The sequence below is a fragment of the Gallus gallus genome, chromosome 15 (genome assembly GCF_016699485.2).
Source record: "Gallus gallus isolate bGalGal1 chromosome 15, bGalGal1.mat.broiler.GRCg7b, whole genome shotgun sequence".
Lineage (NCBI taxonomy): Eukaryota > Metazoa > Chordata > Aves > Galliformes > Phasianidae > Gallus > Gallus gallus.
In genome coordinates this window covers 6430633-6451706 of record NC_052546.1, presented here as the reverse complement: position 1 = coordinate 6451706, position 21074 = coordinate 6430633, and the positions used below count along the sequence as shown (strand labels likewise).

General features: G+C 53.4%; 1 protein-coding gene across 12 annotated transcripts in view; it reads right to left on the bottom strand.

Moving 5' to 3' along the window:
* RPH3A (rabphilin 3A) overlaps nt 1-20797 on the bottom strand; it is a 35459-nt gene extending 14662 nt beyond the window's left edge. For 2 of the 12 annotated variants that reach the window (XM_046901286.1, XM_046901289.1), the window contains exons 1-3: nt 2291-4759; nt 1218-1306; nt 843-857 (exon numbers count right to left, since the gene is read on the bottom strand). In XM_046901286.1, the coding sequence (XP_046757242.1) occupies nt 843-857; nt 1218-1306; nt 2291-2407 (221 nt within the window). In that variant the 5' untranslated portion in view covers nt 2408-4759. Of the gene's footprint in view, nt 1-842; nt 862-1217; nt 1307-2290; nt 4760-7660; nt 7717-16049; nt 19204-20200 lie in introns of those variants that run through there. The other 10 variants (XM_046901290.1, XM_046901291.1, XM_046901293.1 and 7 more) reach the window with 10 other exon arrangements.
* Nucleotides 20798-21074: the final 277 nt, after the last annotated feature.

Genomic DNA, 21074 nt, shown 5'->3' with positions numbered 1-21074 from the left:
AAGGTGTGAAATCAGAGCTGGAGGTGGCACTCGTGGTTCTCTCCCCTCTGGTGACGTTTCCAGCCCAGCTCCATGGAAAAGCTGACATTTGGGGACCCGGCTCTGAGCACATTCATGGATCCCATGTCCCTGCTTTATGGGCACCTCCAGCAGCAGCAGACTCCCAAGCATCGCTGCCTCCCTTTGCTATGGGGAACTTCAGGAAAACATCAAAACATAAAACAAGGGACTTGTTTCAAGTGGAGAGACACATTTCCATCATCCCCTTGTTCAACCAGGGCTGCATTCAGTCGCTCTTCCCACCCTACCTCTTCCCACAGCTGCTCTGTTCATGGCGATGGGATACCTGCAGCAGGAGCACCCCACAACCAAACCTGGGAGCTTCCCTGTTACCACCCTCCCCAAAAAGTCCCCATGAAAAGCAGCCTCAGACTGGGTACCAGGCAGAGTAACCCCAATGCCCACACTGTGTCCTATAGCTGGCAGCAGAGTGGGAACACCAAGGGGGGACTTGGCATGGAAGCGAGGGGATGGTGAGGATTTGGAGGAACCACGGCAGAGATGTGTGGTGCTGGAGAGAGTCACCTTCAGGGTTAAAATGGTCTTTCTGTGCTCCCTGAGCTGCTCTGAGCACCTCCCCAGGCACCCTGCTCCCACCGGAGCTGCAGAGCTTGTCAGAGTAAAAAGACCGTAAATTCATTAAGGCAGCGCTTCCTAGAGATGAGATTGCTTTTCCTATAGCCAGGGTGAGGTCCTCCCCGTCTTTGTGAGAGTGTTATAACACAACTAAAGTGCAACGGAGCAAAAAAAACAACAACAAAAAAAGCAAGCGGGATACTCACTGCTCCTTCTCGCTGCTGGAGGCACAGGGAAAGAGAGGGGACAAGGATGAGGGGAGGAACGGGATGGGGGTGGCTCAGCCCATGCTTGGCCACTGCACGTCCCCATCCACAAGACCCCATGTCCCAAAACCATTCTTCATGTCCCAAAACCAATCCTCATGTCCCGAAATCAGTCCCCACGTCCCAAAACCAGACCCCATGTCCCAAAACCAGACCCCACATTCAAAACCACTCTCCACATCCCCAAACCAGCCTTGGCATCCCCAAACCAGCCCATGCCCACCCCTCCCACCAGGACAGAGAACCGCAGCGTGATGCCCACCAGCACCCAGCAAGGTGACATCGCCCTGCCCGCTGTCCCCCCCCCCCCCTTACCTGGCTCTGAGGGACATGGTTCTGTCACCGGGGCACATCCAGCGGTCAGCACTGCCACCCACCACCGCGTCGGTCATCGCCGAGGGGACCTGCGGGGACACGGACGGGTTGGGGCAGGGAGCAGCGGTATTTAGCATCCGGCGAGCGCTGACTCATCGCGTCGGGCAGTCAAATCGCTTCGCTGGGTTTTGGCACAAGGAGACGCATCCATCATTTTTCCCCACCGGGATAGAGCGGAGCTTTTTGTCACCCTCCTGCTGGCAGCCGGTGCCGACAGCTGCCGGTGGCGAGGGGGTGGCACGGGGCGGGGGGATAACCCCGCCTGGCCCCGATCCCACTGCCTGAGAGCTGCAGGGACGGGGATGGCACTGCCGATCACTGCCGGCACCGTGCACGGAGCCCACAGCCCTCCCCTCGGCGCGGATGTAATTAACGAGATGCCCGACCTCGCATTAATTACAGCGCCTCGGAGCTGGGAGGGAAGAGGAGGTTTCCCTTCCAAAGAGAAACATATATGTGTACAGACTGGGAAACTTTCCCCCCAAAACCCAGCACTATCCCCTCTCCTGGGGAACAGAACTCCTCCTTTAGCATTTTGGCATCTCGAAGTCTCTGCAAAATGCAACGCCAAGCAGTGCTGAAGGAGGCTCCGGATGGCAAAGCCCAGCCTGATGCCAGCCCCATAGGTGGGTGCCATAGGAATGTCCATGGGTCCATCCATATATCCATGGGTCCGTCCACCCATGGGTCCCCCCCACCTCTCCATTGCAGGGCGTGGGGCAGCGCAGCATTGCCTGCATTGCTCGCAACACTTGCATTTGAATTGCTCCTTCCTACCTGCAGCACCACTGGGGAAAAAAAAAATAACAATAAATCCCAAACCCCTCTGCAGAGCCCGGCCCGTGGTAACAGGGCTGCGGAGTTCTCCCTTGGTGCAGAAAACACCAGCAAAACCCATCCCCGTTGGTTCCAGCAGATGGGGGAACGCTGACGCCTGTTTGCAAACGGGTCCCAGAAAAAGGGACCCCTCCAAAAAAAAAAAAATGGATTTCACTGATTTCAAACCTCCTTACTGATTTCAGCAGCCACCGACGCCGGCTCACAATGACTGGGCCTGGTTTTACCTCCCGGCACGAGGACACTGGGTTAGGCTGAATCAATAAGTAAAGAGGTGCTATTTCTGGTGCCATTTCCACATCCCCAGCCGAGCGGGGAAAGCAGTTCGGTGATGTATCCCCTGGGCAGCTCCGTGCAGGTGGGGCTGAGCCTTGTCACGGGGCCAAACCCATCATGCTGGGGAGGAGGAGGAGGATGGAAGCATCAGGGATGAAGGCTGGTCCAGAGGACAACCTTAGCACAGGCATAGGGCCTTGGTAAGGTAGGAGGCCAACCTCACGTTGGGGCAATGGGAAGGCTGGGAGCTGAAATCCTGAATTCTGAGCGATGAGGAAGTGTGCACCGCGCCCGGAAAGGGGAAAAAATATCCCCATCCTCCACTCCCCGCCTTGCAACATTGCAGGGGTTTTGCATCTGTCCCATTAGGGTTGGCAGAGGGTGGAGGATCACCTTTGTTTCCCCAAAAACTTTACGGTGATATCTATGAGAAGTCCGTGGGGTAATGAGTGCTCTGCTTGGCTTCGTGCGGAGGCTTTGCTTTTTGCCAAAACAGAAGGCTGATTGACAAGGTCGGTTCAATAAGCAAATTGCTCATTTCCATCCCGCAGCCACTGCCTGCACCTGCACTGCAGCAGCAAAGCTCCCGGCGCGATTTATGGCCAACGCTGAGAACTCAACCCCACATCTCTGATCTCGTGGTTGGCGTCGCTGCCCACGGCAGGCAGTTGGAACCTGATGATCTTTAAGGCCTGTTCCAACCCAAGCCATTCTATGACTCTATGATTTCTCCCCCATGTTTCTTGTCCTGCGACGCCCTGGGATGTGCCCAAGGTTGGCTGGGATGTTCCCAGTAGACCCTGAGCAGAGACTGGGGGACATCCCTGGGTTTTCCCAGCAAAAGGCACAGAGATGCTGGGAGGAAAACTTCCCCCACTGGAGCTTTCTAACAGCAGAGAGACCACGGTGCAGATGGAGAGCAGCCTGGTGATGGAGGAGCACAGGAGCCTTTCCCTTTGCCTATAAATAATAGATTTGGAAGCTCTACTTTGCATTACTTCCAGCAACTACTCTTGCTTGGCGTTAATGCTTGGTTGTGCGTTTTTAGCACACGGCAAAGAACAAAATCAGCTGGCCGTGGCTTTCCCTGCCCCAGATCTCTGCTAGAAGCAAGAGGCTGTGGCAGCCCAAGTCGTGAACTGGGTGACATTAATGAGATGGAAATTTTCCACCCTAAGGTACCCAGGGCCATCCAAAGCGACGCAACACCTGTTCACAGCACACACAGATGCCTCAGACAGAGCAGAAACCATTGGCATGACCCTGCCAGATCCTTTAAACCGAGCCAAAACCCAACCTTGGAGCATCCCCAGCACCATTCGGTCCCACGCTCCTGGTGCACCCCAGCACGGCCAGGAATAGCAGCGGGGTTTTAATTCCTGGCCTTGAGGAAGAGCTGCATGATGCTCCATTACTTCTGTATGACGGAGCCCATGCGTTTGGCCGTGCCTTAATGAAAAGGGATGGAACGACTTCCTGGTGTCGCTCTGCATGGTGCCCGCAAGGCAGCAGAGCACCCAGAGTGGGCAGCCCCATGGGGAGACCCATGGCATGAGCCCACCCTGCCCCACATCACTTGAGCCACAGGGGTGGCACGGGGGACCTGGAGTCACCACCATCAATCTGCCAACTGCTGAGAGGGTCCCCATGGCGTGGCTGACCCAAAGCCCTACGGATATCTGCCGTAGAAAACAGAAAATCTGGTATTTTAAAGACTCTCAGTGCAATAATCAGGCTGTTACGGTGAGCTCAACATTTCTCACTTCACGGTGCCTGCAGAGATGTTTCCACCAGCAAAGACACTGACACAGGCAACCTATTTCTCCAGCCTTCTCAGCTCTGCAATGCAGCTTTCTTAAATATTGAATAAGTCTGCCGCTCTACACCACCTGCCAGTGCCAATGATGAGGTAATTTTTGCATTGACAAAGCCCTAATGCGATTAATCTGGTTTGAAAGAGGAGGATTTCAGGGCTGTCCGTTCACCCGGTGAAAGGTGCAGCTCCAGGTTCCCCGCCAGCAGCCGGACCCCGAGCAAAAAGCCAACGCGGTGCCAAGGCTGAGCGCTCCCGGGGCGGCAGTGCCAAGCAGGGCTGAGCTCGAGTGGAGCCAGGCACTGCCCTTCAGGGCTTTTGTGATTCACACCCAGCTGGGAAAATGAGTGGTTGGTGGCCCAATGGGCTCCCCAGTGCCATGCCCATGGGACGATGGGTGGGAACGTAATGGTGACCCATTGGCCATCCTCTGAGCAATGAGGAGAGCAGATGCGGGAGCTCTGCTGCAGAACCTGGAGCACCTCAGTTTTTCAGCACACACATGCACATCCCCAAAACAGCTTCAGTGCTGAATCGCTCCCTGCTAGCAGCTGCTTCCATGGGATCCTGCAGTCTCTGTGCTCCAGGAGAGCTGAGTGCACCATGGGGGACCCAGAGCATGAACGTGGTGCAGGCACCGAGCTCACCATGCTGCTCCAAATACTCATCTAGGTTGGAGGGGACCTTAAAGCCCACCCAGTTTGAAACTGTGCTATGGGTTGGTTGCCAGCCCTCAGCTCAGGCTGCCCAGAACCCCATCCATGGCATTGGGCACCTACAGGGATGGGGCAAACTCCAAGCTTCACCTACAGGGCAATGAGCACTCATATTTTGGCTCATCCCAGGCACAAATCATTGCAGAAGGTTTGGGTAAAGCCAAGCAAGCTTCTTCGTGGCTCACACTTTGGGAAACTGCCTATGTTAAGGACTTCCCTTCAATGGAAAGAAAAATGAGATGCAGATCTCGGCAGGCAGAATGGTGTGGGAGTGGTAACCCGACCCGGCAGGACTGGGCACCCGTAACAGGCAGAGAGGGCGGGTGGGTGGAAGGAGGGATGGATGGGATGATGGATGGAAAGAGAGATGGGTGAATGGGTGGATGGAGGGATGGGAGGATGAAAACAGGGCCAGAAGGAGCAGGGCTCCCTGTGTGCATGCATCCTCCACCACGCATGGGCAGACACTGCTCAGCCCCACCTGGGGCCAGGGCTCCTGCACCAGCTCCCAGAGTGGCACAGCCTGCACCCATCTGCTCCTGACAGCACTGAGCATGCAGAGCAACTCCTGCAGAGGCCTGCGCCACGAGCACTTGTAAATGCTATAAATGCAGCTCTGGTGTGAGACAACACAAGGCAGAGAGGTGGGATCCAGCGCAAAGTCCTCCGGTCGCATTGCAGCACGAGCAATGGCCCAGGAGCCCTGGAAATTCAGCTTTGGAGAAAGAGCCAGAAGCAGCAAGCCCTGACCCTGGGGCCATGCCATCCTCCGGCCCCTGCCAGGCATGGCAGGGAACAGGGAAGCTCATCCTGCAGCTTGGCACCATTTGGTTAATTAAGGCTAAATGCAGCCAGCAGGTGAATGAATGGCGGCGGTGCCTGCAGTCTGCAGGTGCAGCAATGCTCAGATGATGGGTACACAGTGAATGCAAAGCACGGTGTGTCCTGGCCACCAAGAACATGGCATACCCTGAGCCCACCCTCCCAGCCCCATGGCATCCCTCCAGCCCCCTTTCCCAGCTTCCTGCTATTCTCCAGGCAGAGATCCATCCCAGCAGCATGCAGTCAATTCGGGTTTATCAGAGAATCATAGAATGGCTTAGGTTGAAGGGACCTTAAAGATCACCCATTCCCAACCCTGTGCCACAGGCTGGCTGCCTCCTGTCAGATCAGGCTTCTCAGGACCCACCCAGCAGAGCCTCGGGCACCTCCAGGGATGGGGTTAGGCAGCACAAGGACATCTGTTCACATTGCTCCTCCGTGAACCCAAAGCCATCACGGAGTAATGTCACCAGGATTACTCCCCCTGATTAATGGCAGGGAAGCACGTCAAGGGGAAAACATCTTTTTGGTTCTGTGCAATTATCCCAAGCTCCCATCCAGGCAGTGCCCACCATTTCAATAGGAACAGATCCCAGCACAGGGACACCCCACACACCGGTGGAGGCAACCAAAGAAGTTTAGCAAAAGCTCCAAGAACTGCAAGTGCAGCAATGCAAGGAGCTCTTGGAGGTGGCACGTCCTGCTTGCTGCTGGGAAGTCAGGAACAGCCCCAAAAGCTGCCCTGCAGAGGCCGAGCACCAGGTCTGCACTGCAACTCCTAGCAGGAGCAAGGACTGGGGTGGGTGCATGTCCCACCATGGGACACTCACGGCTGCAAGGCCACGCATGCAGGTGGCAGGCCCCACACCTCATTAATATCACCGTGCCCTCATCCCATCCAGCAGAGCCCAAACGCACCAGTGAGCAGGAGGGGAGTGGTGCAGCTCCAACACGTGGGTATCAATTAGGACATCTTCCAGCACAGCAGCCCCATAGCCCACCACGGGCACCGGCCCCAGCCACACCCCACCCAGCTTAACAGAATGAGCAATTAACCAGCTGCCCGTGCCCTGAGTGGTTCATCAGCTGCCACCACTAATTGGCAGCCACTGCGGTGACACTGCCTCCTGGGCTGCGGCAGGAAGACAGTGCCACCACCACCACGAGCTGCGTCCCCTCCTCTCGGATCGCACAGTACCCCAATAGTCGGGCACCAAACGCTGGGTGCACCCCACAAAGCTCCCAGCACTCTGCTCTCCTTCGGGGTGCAAAGCAGGGCTGCAAAGGAGGAGGAGGAGGAGGGAGGGCTGAAGGAGGCTGTGCAAAGCAGGGATGCGTGGCTGCTTGTTCCCAATGGGGTCGGGGGGTCTGGGGGCAGCTTTGCTGGAATCCCACCCGGCCGCTCCCCGAGGAAGGGCTGCGCACCGATCTCCCCTACACTCCAAGAGAGCAGCTCGCTAAATCCCCGCCAGACGAACGATGCATCATCAAATAAACCCCGGTATCACGACATTAACAATATTTATTTTCAGGCTAAGCCGCAGCCTGGGCTTTTGATACCAGTAATTAAAGCAAATGGTTCATCTGTTATCAGCTTTGCATCCCCGCAGGCAGCTCCCTACGTTCTGATCTCTGCGTTCATCCTTTCCCATCGCGTTCCCCCCGGAGGGGACCACCCCGACCCCCACGCGCTGTGTCACATCCCGGGAGCGATGTGCTACGGACCGAGCCCGGAGCAGAGCTCGCCCCGTGCCCGCTCGGAGCGGCAGACTGCCGCTTTTAACCTCGTCCGCAGCACTTCTGCCCGTCCTGGAACCGGGCATCGATGCTCGGGGACAGCGGGGTCCCCCCGCCCCGCAGCTGCCTCAGACCCCCAGCCCCGAGCAGGGCAATGCAGACCCCGGCTCTCAGCCCCTTACCTGGCCCGTCCCGGCTCGGCTCGGCTCGGCGCAGCGCGGCTCCCCGGCAGCACTGCGGAGCAGCGCGGAGGCGGCGCGGGGAGGGGACACGGCCGGGGCGGCCCCGCAACGCTGCCCGCCCCGGGGCAGAGCCAGCGGCAGCCCCCTCCCAGCCTTCCCTTCTCCCACCCCTTCCCCACCTCCTGTCCCCATCCCATCCCCACCTACCACATTATTCCCGTCTTCCATTCCCCATTCCCATCCTTATCTCTCACGTTGTTCCCGTTTTCCATCTCCCATCCCCCATCTTCACCTCTCACTGTACCCCTCTCCCATCCCATCCCTGGGGGTGTTCCAGCAGCTTTCCACCCCACAGACCACGCTCAGCCCCCAGCTGCCCCACCAGAACCTCCCCACCCACACACGGGGGCTCGATGTGGGACACGGGCTTCCCCTGCGCACCACCCCCATCATCCCCAACCCAGCCGCATCCCATCGGGTCTCAGCTCCCTGCATGGAGGTTTAAGCAGCACAGGGATCCCACAACCTGGGAGCACTCTCCTGGACCACCAGCCTGAGCCCCGTGCGTGCCTTCACACCTCCTGCAAAGCCCAGACCACGGGACCCAGCTGCAAATCTTTCATTCGTTCAAATTCCGATATTTTTCACGAAACAAAACCAAAGGAACCCTTGGAGTTGGAGAACAGCGGAAGGACGGAGCACGCTCCTGCCTTCACCACGGGACACGTCCCTCCACTCGGGGTTGGGTTTTGATTGGCATTCGCACCGATGCTTGACGGACATCTCCTTCTGCTCCCGCACACCCATGGATTTTTATTTATGGCGCTTATGCAAAGCAGTGCGAGAGACGAGCACGGCGCCGTAAAGCTGATGCGCCCTGACACCCTCCTCGGGGAGTCAGAAAAGAAAAAGCGTCTGCAGAAATCCGAAAAGCAGCTCTAAAACGTGCTCTCCAGCAAAGGCAGTGAGGAACACCTGCAATTATCTGTTCTGAGAGCCTGGCGCTTCCATTCCCCGCGCAGCCGAGACAGCCCCTGCTCTAAAAATAAAGGAGCCGCCTTGGATTTTGTTGAATTATAAATGCATTTTGGCAGTCTGGTGTCTCATGCAGCAGATCAAAGCCGGGGAGTGGCAGGGGTTTATTTCCTCTCAGGTTTGTTTTTGTGGCTGCGGAACCTCTAATTGTCACGGGTTTGCTATATGGCACAGTGAGCGCGTGGCACGTGCCGTGGGGCTGGCTCAGCCATCACCGTGTGGAGGGGGGCTGTAACCATCCCATGGCATCATAGGGAGTCCTACGGCACTACTGTGTGTCCTATGGCATGATTGGGAGTCCTCTGGCACCACTGGGAATCTCATGGCATCATTGGGTGTCCTTCAGCACCACTAGGTGCCCTATGGCATCATTAGAAGTCCTATGGCACCAATGGGTGTCCTATGGCATGATCTGGAGTCCTTTGACACAACCGAATGCCCCACAGCACCCCTGAGAGTCCCATGGCACCACTGAATGATAAAGGCTGGAAAAGACCACTAAGACCTTGTCCACCACCATGCCCATAACCGTGTCCATAAACCATAAATCAGACCCCAGTTTGGGGCACCCGGGAGATGGATGTGCGTGCAAAAGCCAAAAGTCAACTCCTGCAGCAGGGAAAGGAGGAGTGGAGGCTTTGCAAACGTTTTCCACCCCAGCACCATGGCACAGTGACACCCATGAAGACCCCAAATCCTGCAGGCAGCCCTGGCACGCTCCCTGGCAGCGCTGCACAGCCCCAGGCTCAGCCGGCCCCACATCGTTACAGCCACTTCATTACAATCTTTTAATAAGAGATGTGCTAGTTTTACATTCATTTTTCATTTCAGATAACGTTCTGTCCTATATAACAGCACTATTATCCTTGGCGAGGTGAGGGGAAGAATATATTTCCTAAAAGACGGACGACATTAATTTTTCAGTCAGTACCATAAGAGATTTAATCTCCAACTCCTCTTTTGTTAATGGGATTAGTATAACTTATTTACTGATTTAATTAATTGGCGTATCTTCCGCTCGGCTGGGTGCAGCAGCTCAGAAACTGACTGCTATTGGAATAACCGCGCTTCATTCTCTTTTAGGGGCTGCAGAGCGCACACGGCTGTGAGCTTTATAACATCAACATCATTTCTGATGGGGCTCGTTGAGCAGAGGGGAAAAAAAGGAGCTCCATCTCCCCTCCAACCCATGAACTGGTGGCGTTTCCTACAGCATTGCCAAGATGTTTTCGATACGATGCATTGCCACGATATGTCACGACAGAGATGCATCCCAGCCAGCACAGAGCTGTTGTGTGCTATTGTGCATCCTAGCCATCTCCCATCCCCTCCATAGCGCCTGGAGGGGTGGGGGGACAAGAAGGGACCCCTCAATGCCTCCTGCACTGCTTTATATAGGTCACCCCACGCTCAGCAGCAACACTGGCAGCGGGGGAGGTTGGACTTCACACTCTTGCACTGTGAGCTGCTTTTCTAGGTCACCAACCCACAGCGGTGCATTAAAATAGAGCCTCTCCCTTCCCTGTTCCCCGCGGCCGTGGGTTGTGATGCTACGGCTGCTGCAGCCGCCAGCCAAGGGAGAAGGGGTGTGGGGTGGGGGGCTGCCAACCAGATCCACATCGACCCCAGCAATGTGCATTGTGGGGCAGGGTGATGCTGCACTCCAAAATGATGGGGTCCTGGGGTGCACGAGCACATTGAGGGGACCTCTGCCCCAAAGCAGGTCCCATCCTAGGGGTTGCACTCTCCTGAGTTTCTCTCTTATTTCTCTTTGGGTCTGGGGAGGCTCCTATGCCTTTTTCTACCTTTTTAAAGTCTTTTTTTCCTTCTTTTACGCTGTATTGCTCAGCCCTTTGCTTCCTGTGTCAAGCCAGGCAGAAAATTCTTTGGTTCCAGAGGGGAGAAGCAATCATGGTTAAAACCCACAAGGAGCCCTATGGGGATGTTCCCCTGATGGCACTGGAGCGGTGTCTGGAAGGAATGACAAGCAGGATCTTGGATGGCTGAAGCTAACACAGGGATTAACATGTTGCTAAAATCAGTGCTTCAAAAAAAAAAAATCTAAAATCTCAGCACAAAGGGCAAGCAGCTGCCAGCTCCCCATCCCCATTGGGACCAACACACCTCCTCCAAGCAGCAGTCCCATTGTGGCCAAGCACCCTGGGATTCAGCACAAAGAGCTGGGGGACAGCAGCTGCATGGGGCCATATTTGCTTGCGCTCCATGGCCATGGATGGACATGGCCACCTCATCTGTGGTCACAGGAGGAGCTCAGGCAGCAAAGTTCCGAGCCTGAGCTTTGGCAACAGCATCCCCAGTGCCAGGCCCCTCCTCTGGGAAGAAGACCTTACAGTAACACAGGATGGGAGCCAGGGTTTCCCTTTGAGGATCCCCCGGTGCTGGGACAGCTCTGGGTTTTTCCTCCCCATGCTCTAAGAGCAGTGCCCAAGAGCCCACTGCAGCCTGCTCTTTTCCAGGGCTGTAAAACCCGCCACTGAGCTTTTTCTGCCTTTTTTTTTTTCTTTTCTTTTTTTTTTTCTTTTTCCCTGCTTGGCAGCAGTTCAGGGCATATTTGTGTTTTGGCTGCCAGCAATGCAGCATTTACAAACCTGCCCTGGATTTATCTGCTGCAGAGTCGGCCACTAAATTAACAACAAAAAAGTAGGGGATGTGGTGGAAACAAGCAATTGCAGAGGAGAACCGGCCCCCTCCCACCCACCATCCCACTCCCCCACCTCAATGCACTCCTTGCAGTAACTCAGCTTCAGTTTTCTTCTCCAAATGCTCACTTTGCCCTTCTCTCCTTCCAGCTGTAGCTGGCACGTGCTTGCATCGCTGCTCAAGGAGCTTTAATTACCTTTGAAACCCTCAATGCTTCATCAAGGTGGCAGAGCAGCCATGCAAAGCTGTTTTTTGGGGTGGGGGGAGAAGGCAGGCTGGGAAGAGATGCTCTGTGGATCAGGAGGGTTGGGCATCCCATTGTTATGCCCACAGGTGCACTGGTGCTAACATCTCAAACCACAGTGAATCACAGAAGGACACACTGGGCCCATTTTCAGGTCTCAGCTCATCCCACTGGGATCCCTCGCATCCCAACACAATCACAACAGATTGTGAGGCATTGGAAGGGGCTGCCCAGCGAAGTGGTGGGGTCACCATCCCTTGAGATGTTCAGGAAATGAGGAGATGAAGGACTTGGCAACACAAGATAATGAGTTGGGGCTAGAGATCTTAGAGGTCTTTTCCAACCTTAATGATTATGTGGTACTACAGTACTTCGGCCACCCAACTCATGCGCCAAGGAGTAGATAACCATAATGTGACATACCACCAACCTGACAACACTGAGCAGTAGATCTCAACCAACAGAAGGGATTTTCCATGCTCTTTGGGATTGCATCATGAAGTCAAACCCCAGCCCTGAGACAGCCAAATTGGGCACCCAGGAGAACTGCTCGCTTTGGGAGGACATTTGCCCAGGTGACAGCTCAGAATGGCACTCCAACAGAGTAGTTAACAAAGGGAAAGTAAAAACATGCTGGCCCCAGGTCAGAGAAGACAAAGCAAGGAGCCCAGCAGGGATGAGTTTGTACCACCAGCCTCAGCCCAAAGCCACCCTTTAGCTCCCCGCATCTACTCCTCAGGTGCATCACTGGTACTCTGCCTCATTAGGTTTTAATGCACAGCTCCAAGAGCTTATTTAAAATTCATTGAAGCTTCCCTGCTCAGAAGGATTTAAAACAAGAATAAAGCTTGTTGGTGGAATTGTACAAGAGCAGGAGACAGAAGGACGGCACGTTTCCATCTGCTCCGCAGTGCAGGGGAGCAGGGCTGTGTCAATCAGGATGCAGTGACACAGCAATCCCTCCACAGCTCTAGCTGGCACGAAGAGACATTCCAAGGAGTGGGGGGACCCCAGGCTCCCCCCAGCACTGCAGATTCCAAATTAGGGCCAGGGGCAGCAGCTGGTGCTGCCCTAGGTTAGAGGCAGGGATGAAGGGGAGGTCAGAGCATCCTCTGAGCTTCTAAAGGGTGCTGCCAGGGCAGAACAGCTCATCCCCAGCATCATGGCAGGGAAAGGAAAGCAGTGGAAGACTGTGCTTTTGGGTTTAGAAAGGACTTTTAGAAATAAATCCCAGTGCACCAAATCATCGTGCTATTTTCTCCCTACGCTATTGCTCATCCATTTGGATGCTTTATTGCAACCAAACTCCTGGCCCACTCTGCTCTGCATTGGCAGTGAGATCACTGGGCAATAGCAGGTACACCCAAAGGGCTGCCCTGGTTTGGTTAGAGCATGCAACAGGAGGAGAGATGCTGGGGATTTTCTTCTCTTTTCAATCCCCAGCGAGTCCAAAAACACGATCCAGGATAAACTGTTAAATAGTCCAAAAGCAAGAAAGATAGGATATTACACCCAAAGGGAGTGAAAAATGGGCATTCTGGGGCTGGTGCAGTGGAGATGTTGCAATGCCTTCCCCAGAGCCTGGCTCCATACCCCAAGGCATCAGGAGAAGGCGATGCTCCCACCTCCCAGCCCTGCTGAGCAGCACCTCCTCTCAGCTGAGCCACTGGGCGCACATTTCCTGCAGGAAAAGCCATTTCCCAGCCCTTGTCCTCCCATCTCTCTGCCCCAGGCTCCAGAGGGGAACAAACCCAATGCAGTAATTCAGAGCACATCACTTTGAAAGCACTCACAACTCTTGCAGCGCGGTTTAAGAAACATAACACATCCTCTCAAAGGAGATGGGTTTTTTCCCCCCATAAAATGATCCACTAACCGCTTCCCAAATGCACCACAGGAGAATAATCCAAAGGCATAAAAAAGCTTGCCAGAGGCAGATTCTGTAGGATGCGTTTGTCAACAAGTCCCCTGCTGTGCCTGCACGCGCTCACACAGCGCTCCGCATCCCGACCCCTTGCACCATGCTGGGGCTGTACGTGCCTCCCTGAAGCATCTGGCCATGAGTCTACGGCATAAATTCAGATTTCCATGCTATTCTCTCTTCTATATTCTGCCAGCACCTCCCCTAAGTCCCCAATTCAGCCCCTGCCCACAGGTCTCCTTTTTTCTTTAGCCCTTTTCCTTCCCCTTCCCTCATTTTCCTCCCTTTCTCTTTCCCCTTCCCCTTTTTCTTTCTTTCCCTTTCCTTTTCATTTCATTAACAGGGACTTTGGTTTCTCCCTGCAGCCAGGCACAGACAGAGGGGACCATAAAGCAGATGTAAACCCAGAGAAGCAATAAAATAAAATAACAGGAGTAACAACTCGTGAATTGAAGGGACCCCCAAAGACCATCTGTTCCCACTGCCTGCAGTGCACAGGGACACCCACAGCTCCATCAGTGTTCACAGCCCCATCCCCTGATCCTGGGTATCTGCAGGGATGGGGCACCACCACCTCTCTGAAAAATGAATGATTTTCCAGTGTTGAAACCACCCACATCATCTTCCAACTTGTTGGTCTGACATTGAAGCCAGGCAAAACAACAGCAGAGCTGAAACAGGCTATGAACATTATGAACCACTTAATGAAGAGGTGAAATTTAATTAGTGCCAATCATCACGGATTTATGAAAAGCAGATTTCATTAAACCAACCTGATCCTTTTATGAGAGTCCAAAATGAGTTTACCAACACAACCAGGTGTCGGGTGCGGCCACAGATGACATTTTGATGAAGAAGCTGGAACAATATAAAAACCAGCACTGACCCTGATAGGTTTCTAAACAGCTGCTTAACAGCTGCCCAAATGTCAGAGAGGGAAGCAGAGCCCACCGGCAGGATGCTGTGCAGCCGTTAATTAGCAGGGGGTTGATGAGGATTGCAAGAGCACCCCTAAGAGCCTCACTGGGCATGGGGCCAGCCCTATGAGCACTGGGGTGCATTCACTTGCCCTAGGAATGGTTCATAGAATCATAGAATGGCTGAGGTTGGAGGGGACCTTAAAGATCCCCCAGTTCCATCCCCCTGCCATAGGCTGGCTGCCCCCCAGCTTAGGCTGCCCAGGGCCCATCCATGGCCTCAGAACCCTCTGAGTAAAGAATTTCTTCCTAATAGGAAAATAAGAAGCCAATTCCTCAAAGCCACGTTCGATATTGTTTTCCTCTCACTGATCTGCTCCAGTTGGGGCCGTGATTTATTGCAGGGTAATATCAGGACTCAGACAGAAAGATCCCTTTTGGCCTCAAAAGCCATCAGTATGGAGGGTTGGGGAAAGAGGAGACGTCTGGTGGAAGTAATTTAGGGGTTCTCTCTCCTTGTTGTACCTGGAGGCACGCACACATTGCTGTGTTCCAGTGAGGCTCCAGCCTTTCCAATGCATGTGCTCAGCGACAGTTATTTTCCACGCCGTATTTCTGCCTGAGTTTTTATTCCCCTCTGGGGAAATCAGTAGCAAACTCTGCAACAGGCAACCAGAAATTAGCACACTCAGAAGAGGAAAGCGCTGGAAATTCAGCTGCACACTGAAAGCCAGATGAACACAATGGAGGGCTCCAGGCACACCACCACCTCTGGAGACACAACAACTCAAGACCTATGGGCCCAGTACAGCCTACAGCAGTTGGATTCATCTTAGTGGTCTTTTCCAACCTTTATGATTCTACGAAAACCAGCAGGATAGGGACAAAGCAAGGCGAGGGCATATATATGCTGCTCATCCACCAGCAGCCCTGAGCTCAGGCTCTGATGGCTGTCCTCAGGGCTGCGGCCATCCTGTCCTCCCACACTTCTCCTATTATCCTCCTCCAGGCAGAGGCAGGAGGAAAGAACACAAAGGACACGTTCCCTGTGTTAGTCACTGGCCAGATGCTCACAGACACCCCCAGCTCCACAGCATGAGGGCAAAGCCTACAGTGATGGCTCTGAGCCGTGGGGGGATATGAGAGGTTCATCAACCCAACAACAAACTCTCACCAACAGTACAAACCTCCCAGTTGTCCTCCACACACAAAGCTTCCTCCACTCACTGCATTAAGCTGTGCCATTAACTACGCATTTGCCAATTCAATTTGAATTATAGAGCCATTAAGACTGGAAAAGACCTCTAAGATCATCGAGGCGAAGGCCAACCCCAACCCATCACCACCATGCCCAACAACCAGGTCCCCTGAAACACTGCTTTAGCTCAGTTGGAGGGGGGAGGCAAACTTCCTGTAAAATAAAATAAAAACAGAAAAGTAAGCAGAGAGATAATGATGGGGACAATGGAAGGCAGCTTGGCGTGCCGGCCCTAAGACAGACATCTGCAGTCAGCTCAGTGCACACCTCTGCTCTGACTAGAAAATAATAATAATCACAGGATCATTGCAAAGTCAATAACTCTGAGACAGTCGAGAATTACTTCCACTCACCTCATAATCACTTACCCTGCCGAAAGCAAGCTGAGGGTGCTCTCCAGGTTGAGAGAAAGCATTCTGTCCTCAGCTTGCCTTGGAACACACAGGGCCAGCAGCCCTTCTGCACCTCACATCTCCACTTTTCCTGCAATTTAAAATAGAAAAAATGAATAAAACGCCAATTAAAAAATAAAGCAAGCTGTGGTGTGCCTTGGGCTAAGCTGGGATTTTCAAAGGATGGTTCCTCAGGCTGGTGGAAATCAAGAGCAACGCCTCTAAAGCTCTGCAGCAGTCTCTGTTCAGTGCCTTTGAAATCCCAGCCTTTTGTCTGGGGTACTGCTGGAAGCACAAGGACCACAGACAGAGGCTTTTACCCTGCAGCTCCAGGCTTGTCCATCACCTCCCCCTCCCCTCCCGCGTACAGCTCACAGCTTACACTCAGCAGGAAACATATCTTAAATATCAAACACATACCAGTGGCAAAAAGAACACTGCGGGTAGACCTGTTGGCTAAAGATCTCACAGCAGGAAGAAGGGCAGCTTTATAGGGTGGGAAAGAGCGTATTCCTGAAAAATTGAGGAATATCGACTTGGAATATTAAGGAAGCTTTGGAATATCTGTTGGTTGAGCACAACCTGGGCCCTGTTTCCTGGCTCTCTTACATTTTTGGAATGGTACAAAGATACCCAGTGCAGGGGCTGCCCCATTGCACTCCACCTGCCAACCCCAGGTACTGCTTGTGCAATCAATGAAAAAGCAATCAGGATCCCAGCAGCGCATTAAGAGCAATCCCGCTGAAAGCTCGGGTTTTTACAGATCCCCTCATGGCAGGAGCCATAGGGTAGAAGGAAAGCAGAGTGAGAACGACACGCTGACCTTTTCAGATCTGCTTCCATCCCATCTCCCAATCTCCAGTCCCGGTCAGCAGCCAGAGCAAAGCATCCATCATCATTTACCACCAGGCTGCAGGAGGGGATGGGGAAATGGAAGGGAGCTGTAATTACACTGCCGGGCTTGGCACTCCTTGTCCCATCTCCACCTCCCATTTGTCACTGCAGAAATAATACGGAAGCAAAGCTGTAACGATCCAGCTTCTGCCTAAAGACACGCAGCACAGCAGCAGCTTTAATGTTGCAAGCATAAAGGCAAGTCAGCGTGGCCTCTGCTTTGCTGTGCTTCCTGAGGACAATCCAAATAAACACACAGAGGGGACAGATTTCACCGAGTCCCCTTGCTCTCTGCAGGACTAATGCTGTGTCCATTTTCCAGCCATCCAGAGCTGAGCTGGGATCTCCAAGGGGATGCATCTGCCTCTCAGTTCCATGCAGTTGGGATGCCATCCATAGGAGCCCTCTTCTCTGCAGCCCCCCAGGTGAGAGGACGCTCATAGCACGCAGACCCTCTGCGAGACACCAGGACAAGTTATCCTGGAGGATTATCCAACCCAAGTCATTCTATGATTCTAGGATTAAAAAAAAACCACATCCCACAGCATAGTCCCCCCAGCATCCTCACTGCAGGCAGCTGGAGAGCTCAGTACTGAAAGCCTACTCTGCCGAATGGGGGAGGTTAATTACTGCGATCTGAAATACCCGGAGGGAAAAAATGCTACGCCAGATATTACCAATTAACCCAGAAATCTAAACATCACAATCGCTGCAATTAATAGGATGCTACACTCACACTAATTAGCAGGCTGCATGTGAGGCGGATGCGCCAGGAGGGAGGGAGCTGTGGGGGGGCCCCGGGGACGCAGCCCATCCCAGCTCCTCATTCTATCCCTGCACTTCTGGGGCAGCACCGTGGCCACAGGAAGGGTCTCACCACACACAAGGAGGGCCCTGGGGTTCACTCTGCGCAGAGGACAGTGCTGCTGCCCCATTTCTTGGGAGAACGCCCACTGTCCCCTTGTGCTAGGAATGCTGAGAGCGCAGCAATATGAAGGCAGGGTAAAACAAAAACCAACCCCTTCTTCTTCCAGTGGAGCTCCTGAGAAGTCATGGATGCCCCATCCCAAAGGTGTTCAAGGCCAGGTTGGATGGGGCCCTATGCAGCCTCACCTTGTGCCTGATGCAGCAGTTGACAGCCCTGCCCACAGCAGGAGGGTTGGAAATGGATCATCTTTGAGGTCCCTTCCAACCCAAGCCATTCTATGATGATCCGTTGGCTCCAAAACTGATGTTGTATAATGGAGGTCAGTGCAGCCCTTCCCACCACCCATCCCCGAGCAGCGCTGCTCGCGGGGCATTGGCAGAAATGGGGATCCTACCTTCCCAATGGCACTCCTGCCGTGTTTTTGTTTTGTGGTGATTTTCCTCAAAAGAGAAAGGGCTTCCTCAGCACAGAGCCAACCCTTTCGCTAACAGCAGCTTTGTTCCTTAAGTAACCTGTTGGTCCTTACTGCGAGCCTGCAAATTTAACTATCGAGAGCGAGACGATGCAATATAATGGATGTGATGTCAAGAAAAATTAAATCAAGTGTCAGGATAAAATTCCAGGGGGGAACATACTTTTATGATTCATAATGCCAACCAATTATCTCCCTGACAGGCCGAATGGCTGTATTTTATCATGCCCAGCAGCCTGGAAAGGGAGTTGTGCAAATTGGCGAATAAAAAGATCCTTTAACAAACCCGGACGCTGTAATGATCGCCCGCATGCACTTCATTTTTCAGCACTAAATGATGAGAAAAAAGAAACCCCAGCGTGTGTCAGCGTTGAGACATTCCCAAGAAAGCATCTCTGCTGGGGTGGGTGCATTACCCCATGCCCAGGAGCCCAGGCAGCACGCAGGCTCTCGTCCCAAAGCACTGTGCATCTTTGCCTTCCCAACAGCTGCCATGCTTCAGCGCCGCTCGCTTTGGGCACTGGGACGTGAAGCCAAGGGTTGCATTTCCATCAGAACTCTGAAGTAATTTAATATCTCAACTAGGTACAAAACATTGCCCTTGGTGGTGACTGCCCCCCAAATTACAGCAGGCGCTGTGGTTCAGCGGCAGAGCCGCAGCAGCGGAGGAAGCAGAGCTAACGTAGCTGAATGCTTCTGTTTATGCATGATGTTTACTGCTGTTGTCTCACCAGGCATCAGCAGAAAGCACCCAGGTCAGGCTGCAACGTGAGACATCTCCAAATACTTAGGTTTGCCATGCACGGCACGGCACGCAGGGCTAACAGGACTCAAAGGCAACAAGAAATTCCAGCTATTAAACCAAACTAGCAATCTCACCAGTTCTGTGCACAGCACAAAATGTCAATTATTTTCACTAAAAATGAGCAAAGCGTCCTTAGTACCTCCTGCACAGGGAACCAGCATCACACAGAGCTTCTCCAACTGGGCAGGTCTGAAGTCTGCATCCCGGAAAGTAAAGAAGGAAAAGCCCAGCTGCCACTAGCCACACCATGCAATCATTAGCACTGGAAAGGACCTCTAGGATCATCCGCTCCAACACATCTCTACCACCTTCAATCATAGAACCATAGAATCATTCAGGTTGCCCAAAAAAGAGGTTTCCAACGCTTTCCATCCCCACTAATAAAAATAAGATAATTCCTGACTGGCACAGGACCATTTCAGAGAGATGTTTGATGAGCTCTTACCCCATTAGGACGAGGGGTGCAGCAGCAAAGTGCTGAGAAGGGGCTGCAAAGCAGTGCCCACCCACTGCAGGGCACATGGCTGTAGGGCAGCTGTCGCCCATCAGTGTGCTATGAGGAGGCAGCTTTGGGTAGGAGGGCTCACCGTGTCCCACTGCCATCTCTCACAGCATCTGAATGGCCCAGAATAACTTCCCCTCCTTCCTGATGTACCACAGGGCTGCCGGCTGAAAGCGCACGTGTGTATACACACACACAATTCCCCACCACACTAGAGGCAGTGGCACACTCATTATGTTTTAAATAAAGCACTTTTAAATCGCTCAGAATTTAGCAACAATCTCCATGGATACCAATCACCGAAATCCCTGTGTTACCATGGCAACACCTTCCCCATCTCGCCTATTTATCCCGGAGCTGACACACCATTTATCTGAGTGATAGGAAAAGAAGCTGAAAGCAACTCTCCCTAAGCATGCAGCCATAAAAACCCCTCAGTGAGGAAATAACTATTAATAGTGATGAAGCAGCCCCAGTATGGAGCTCTGCGAGCCCCTCGGTGCCCACTCACCACAGCAATTGCAGAGGATGAGGCAAACAAACCATGGTTTCCAGCAGTGAGGCTGAGTGATGGAAAGCACAGATACATGCATCTCTGCAGCCGTGGGGCTTTCAGGAGCAATGCTGGCCGTGCAGCCAGGTGAACTGTACATAAATGTCCCATGCTAGGCCCTTATGGTGCCCGCTGGGGTAATATTTGAGGAGCTGGAGATCACCACGGTGTTTAATTTCACAATCTACCTGACAAAGCAGACCTGTCTATTATTCTCTGCGTCTCCAAGAGTTGAGCACAGTGGGGCTACAGCCTGCTGGAGAATATGTTTAACTCAGCCCCAGGTGCTGTGGAGCTGAGTGCGTTAAGCACAAGGGAACCACTGCTGAGCTCCCAGGCAGGAGCTCATGCATCAGCACTCAGCCCCTTGCAGCACAGAGGGGAACAAAGCCTTTGCCCAGTGTTTCTGAGGCAATGCCAGGGCACTGAGCATGCTGTGTGTCCGAAACACCGAGCAAAAGGGCAAGGAAATGGCAGCAAGCCCTGCAGATGGAAGCTCACCATCAGTATTGTCCATTCTTCCTGCAGCCCTCGTGAAAGAAGCGGAAAGAGCTCCAAGCACCAGCTCTCCTTTCCTCAACATTCAGTTTTCAGACCTTCCATCCAAAAGACCGTCACGCTTCAAGGGCAGGAGGCAGCCACAGGGAATGGGATCCTTTGGGAGAAGGGCACAACTGTCACACCTAAGCACAGAGGACACTTGTTTGTAGGTTGAGGACAATACACTGGGCTCTTCCTTCTGGTTCTCATCCACAGCTGGCACAATTTGGGAAAGAAGCTTTGAATTTTTCTTACAGCCCTCGTGAAAGCATCACAGTCTGAGTCTACCCAG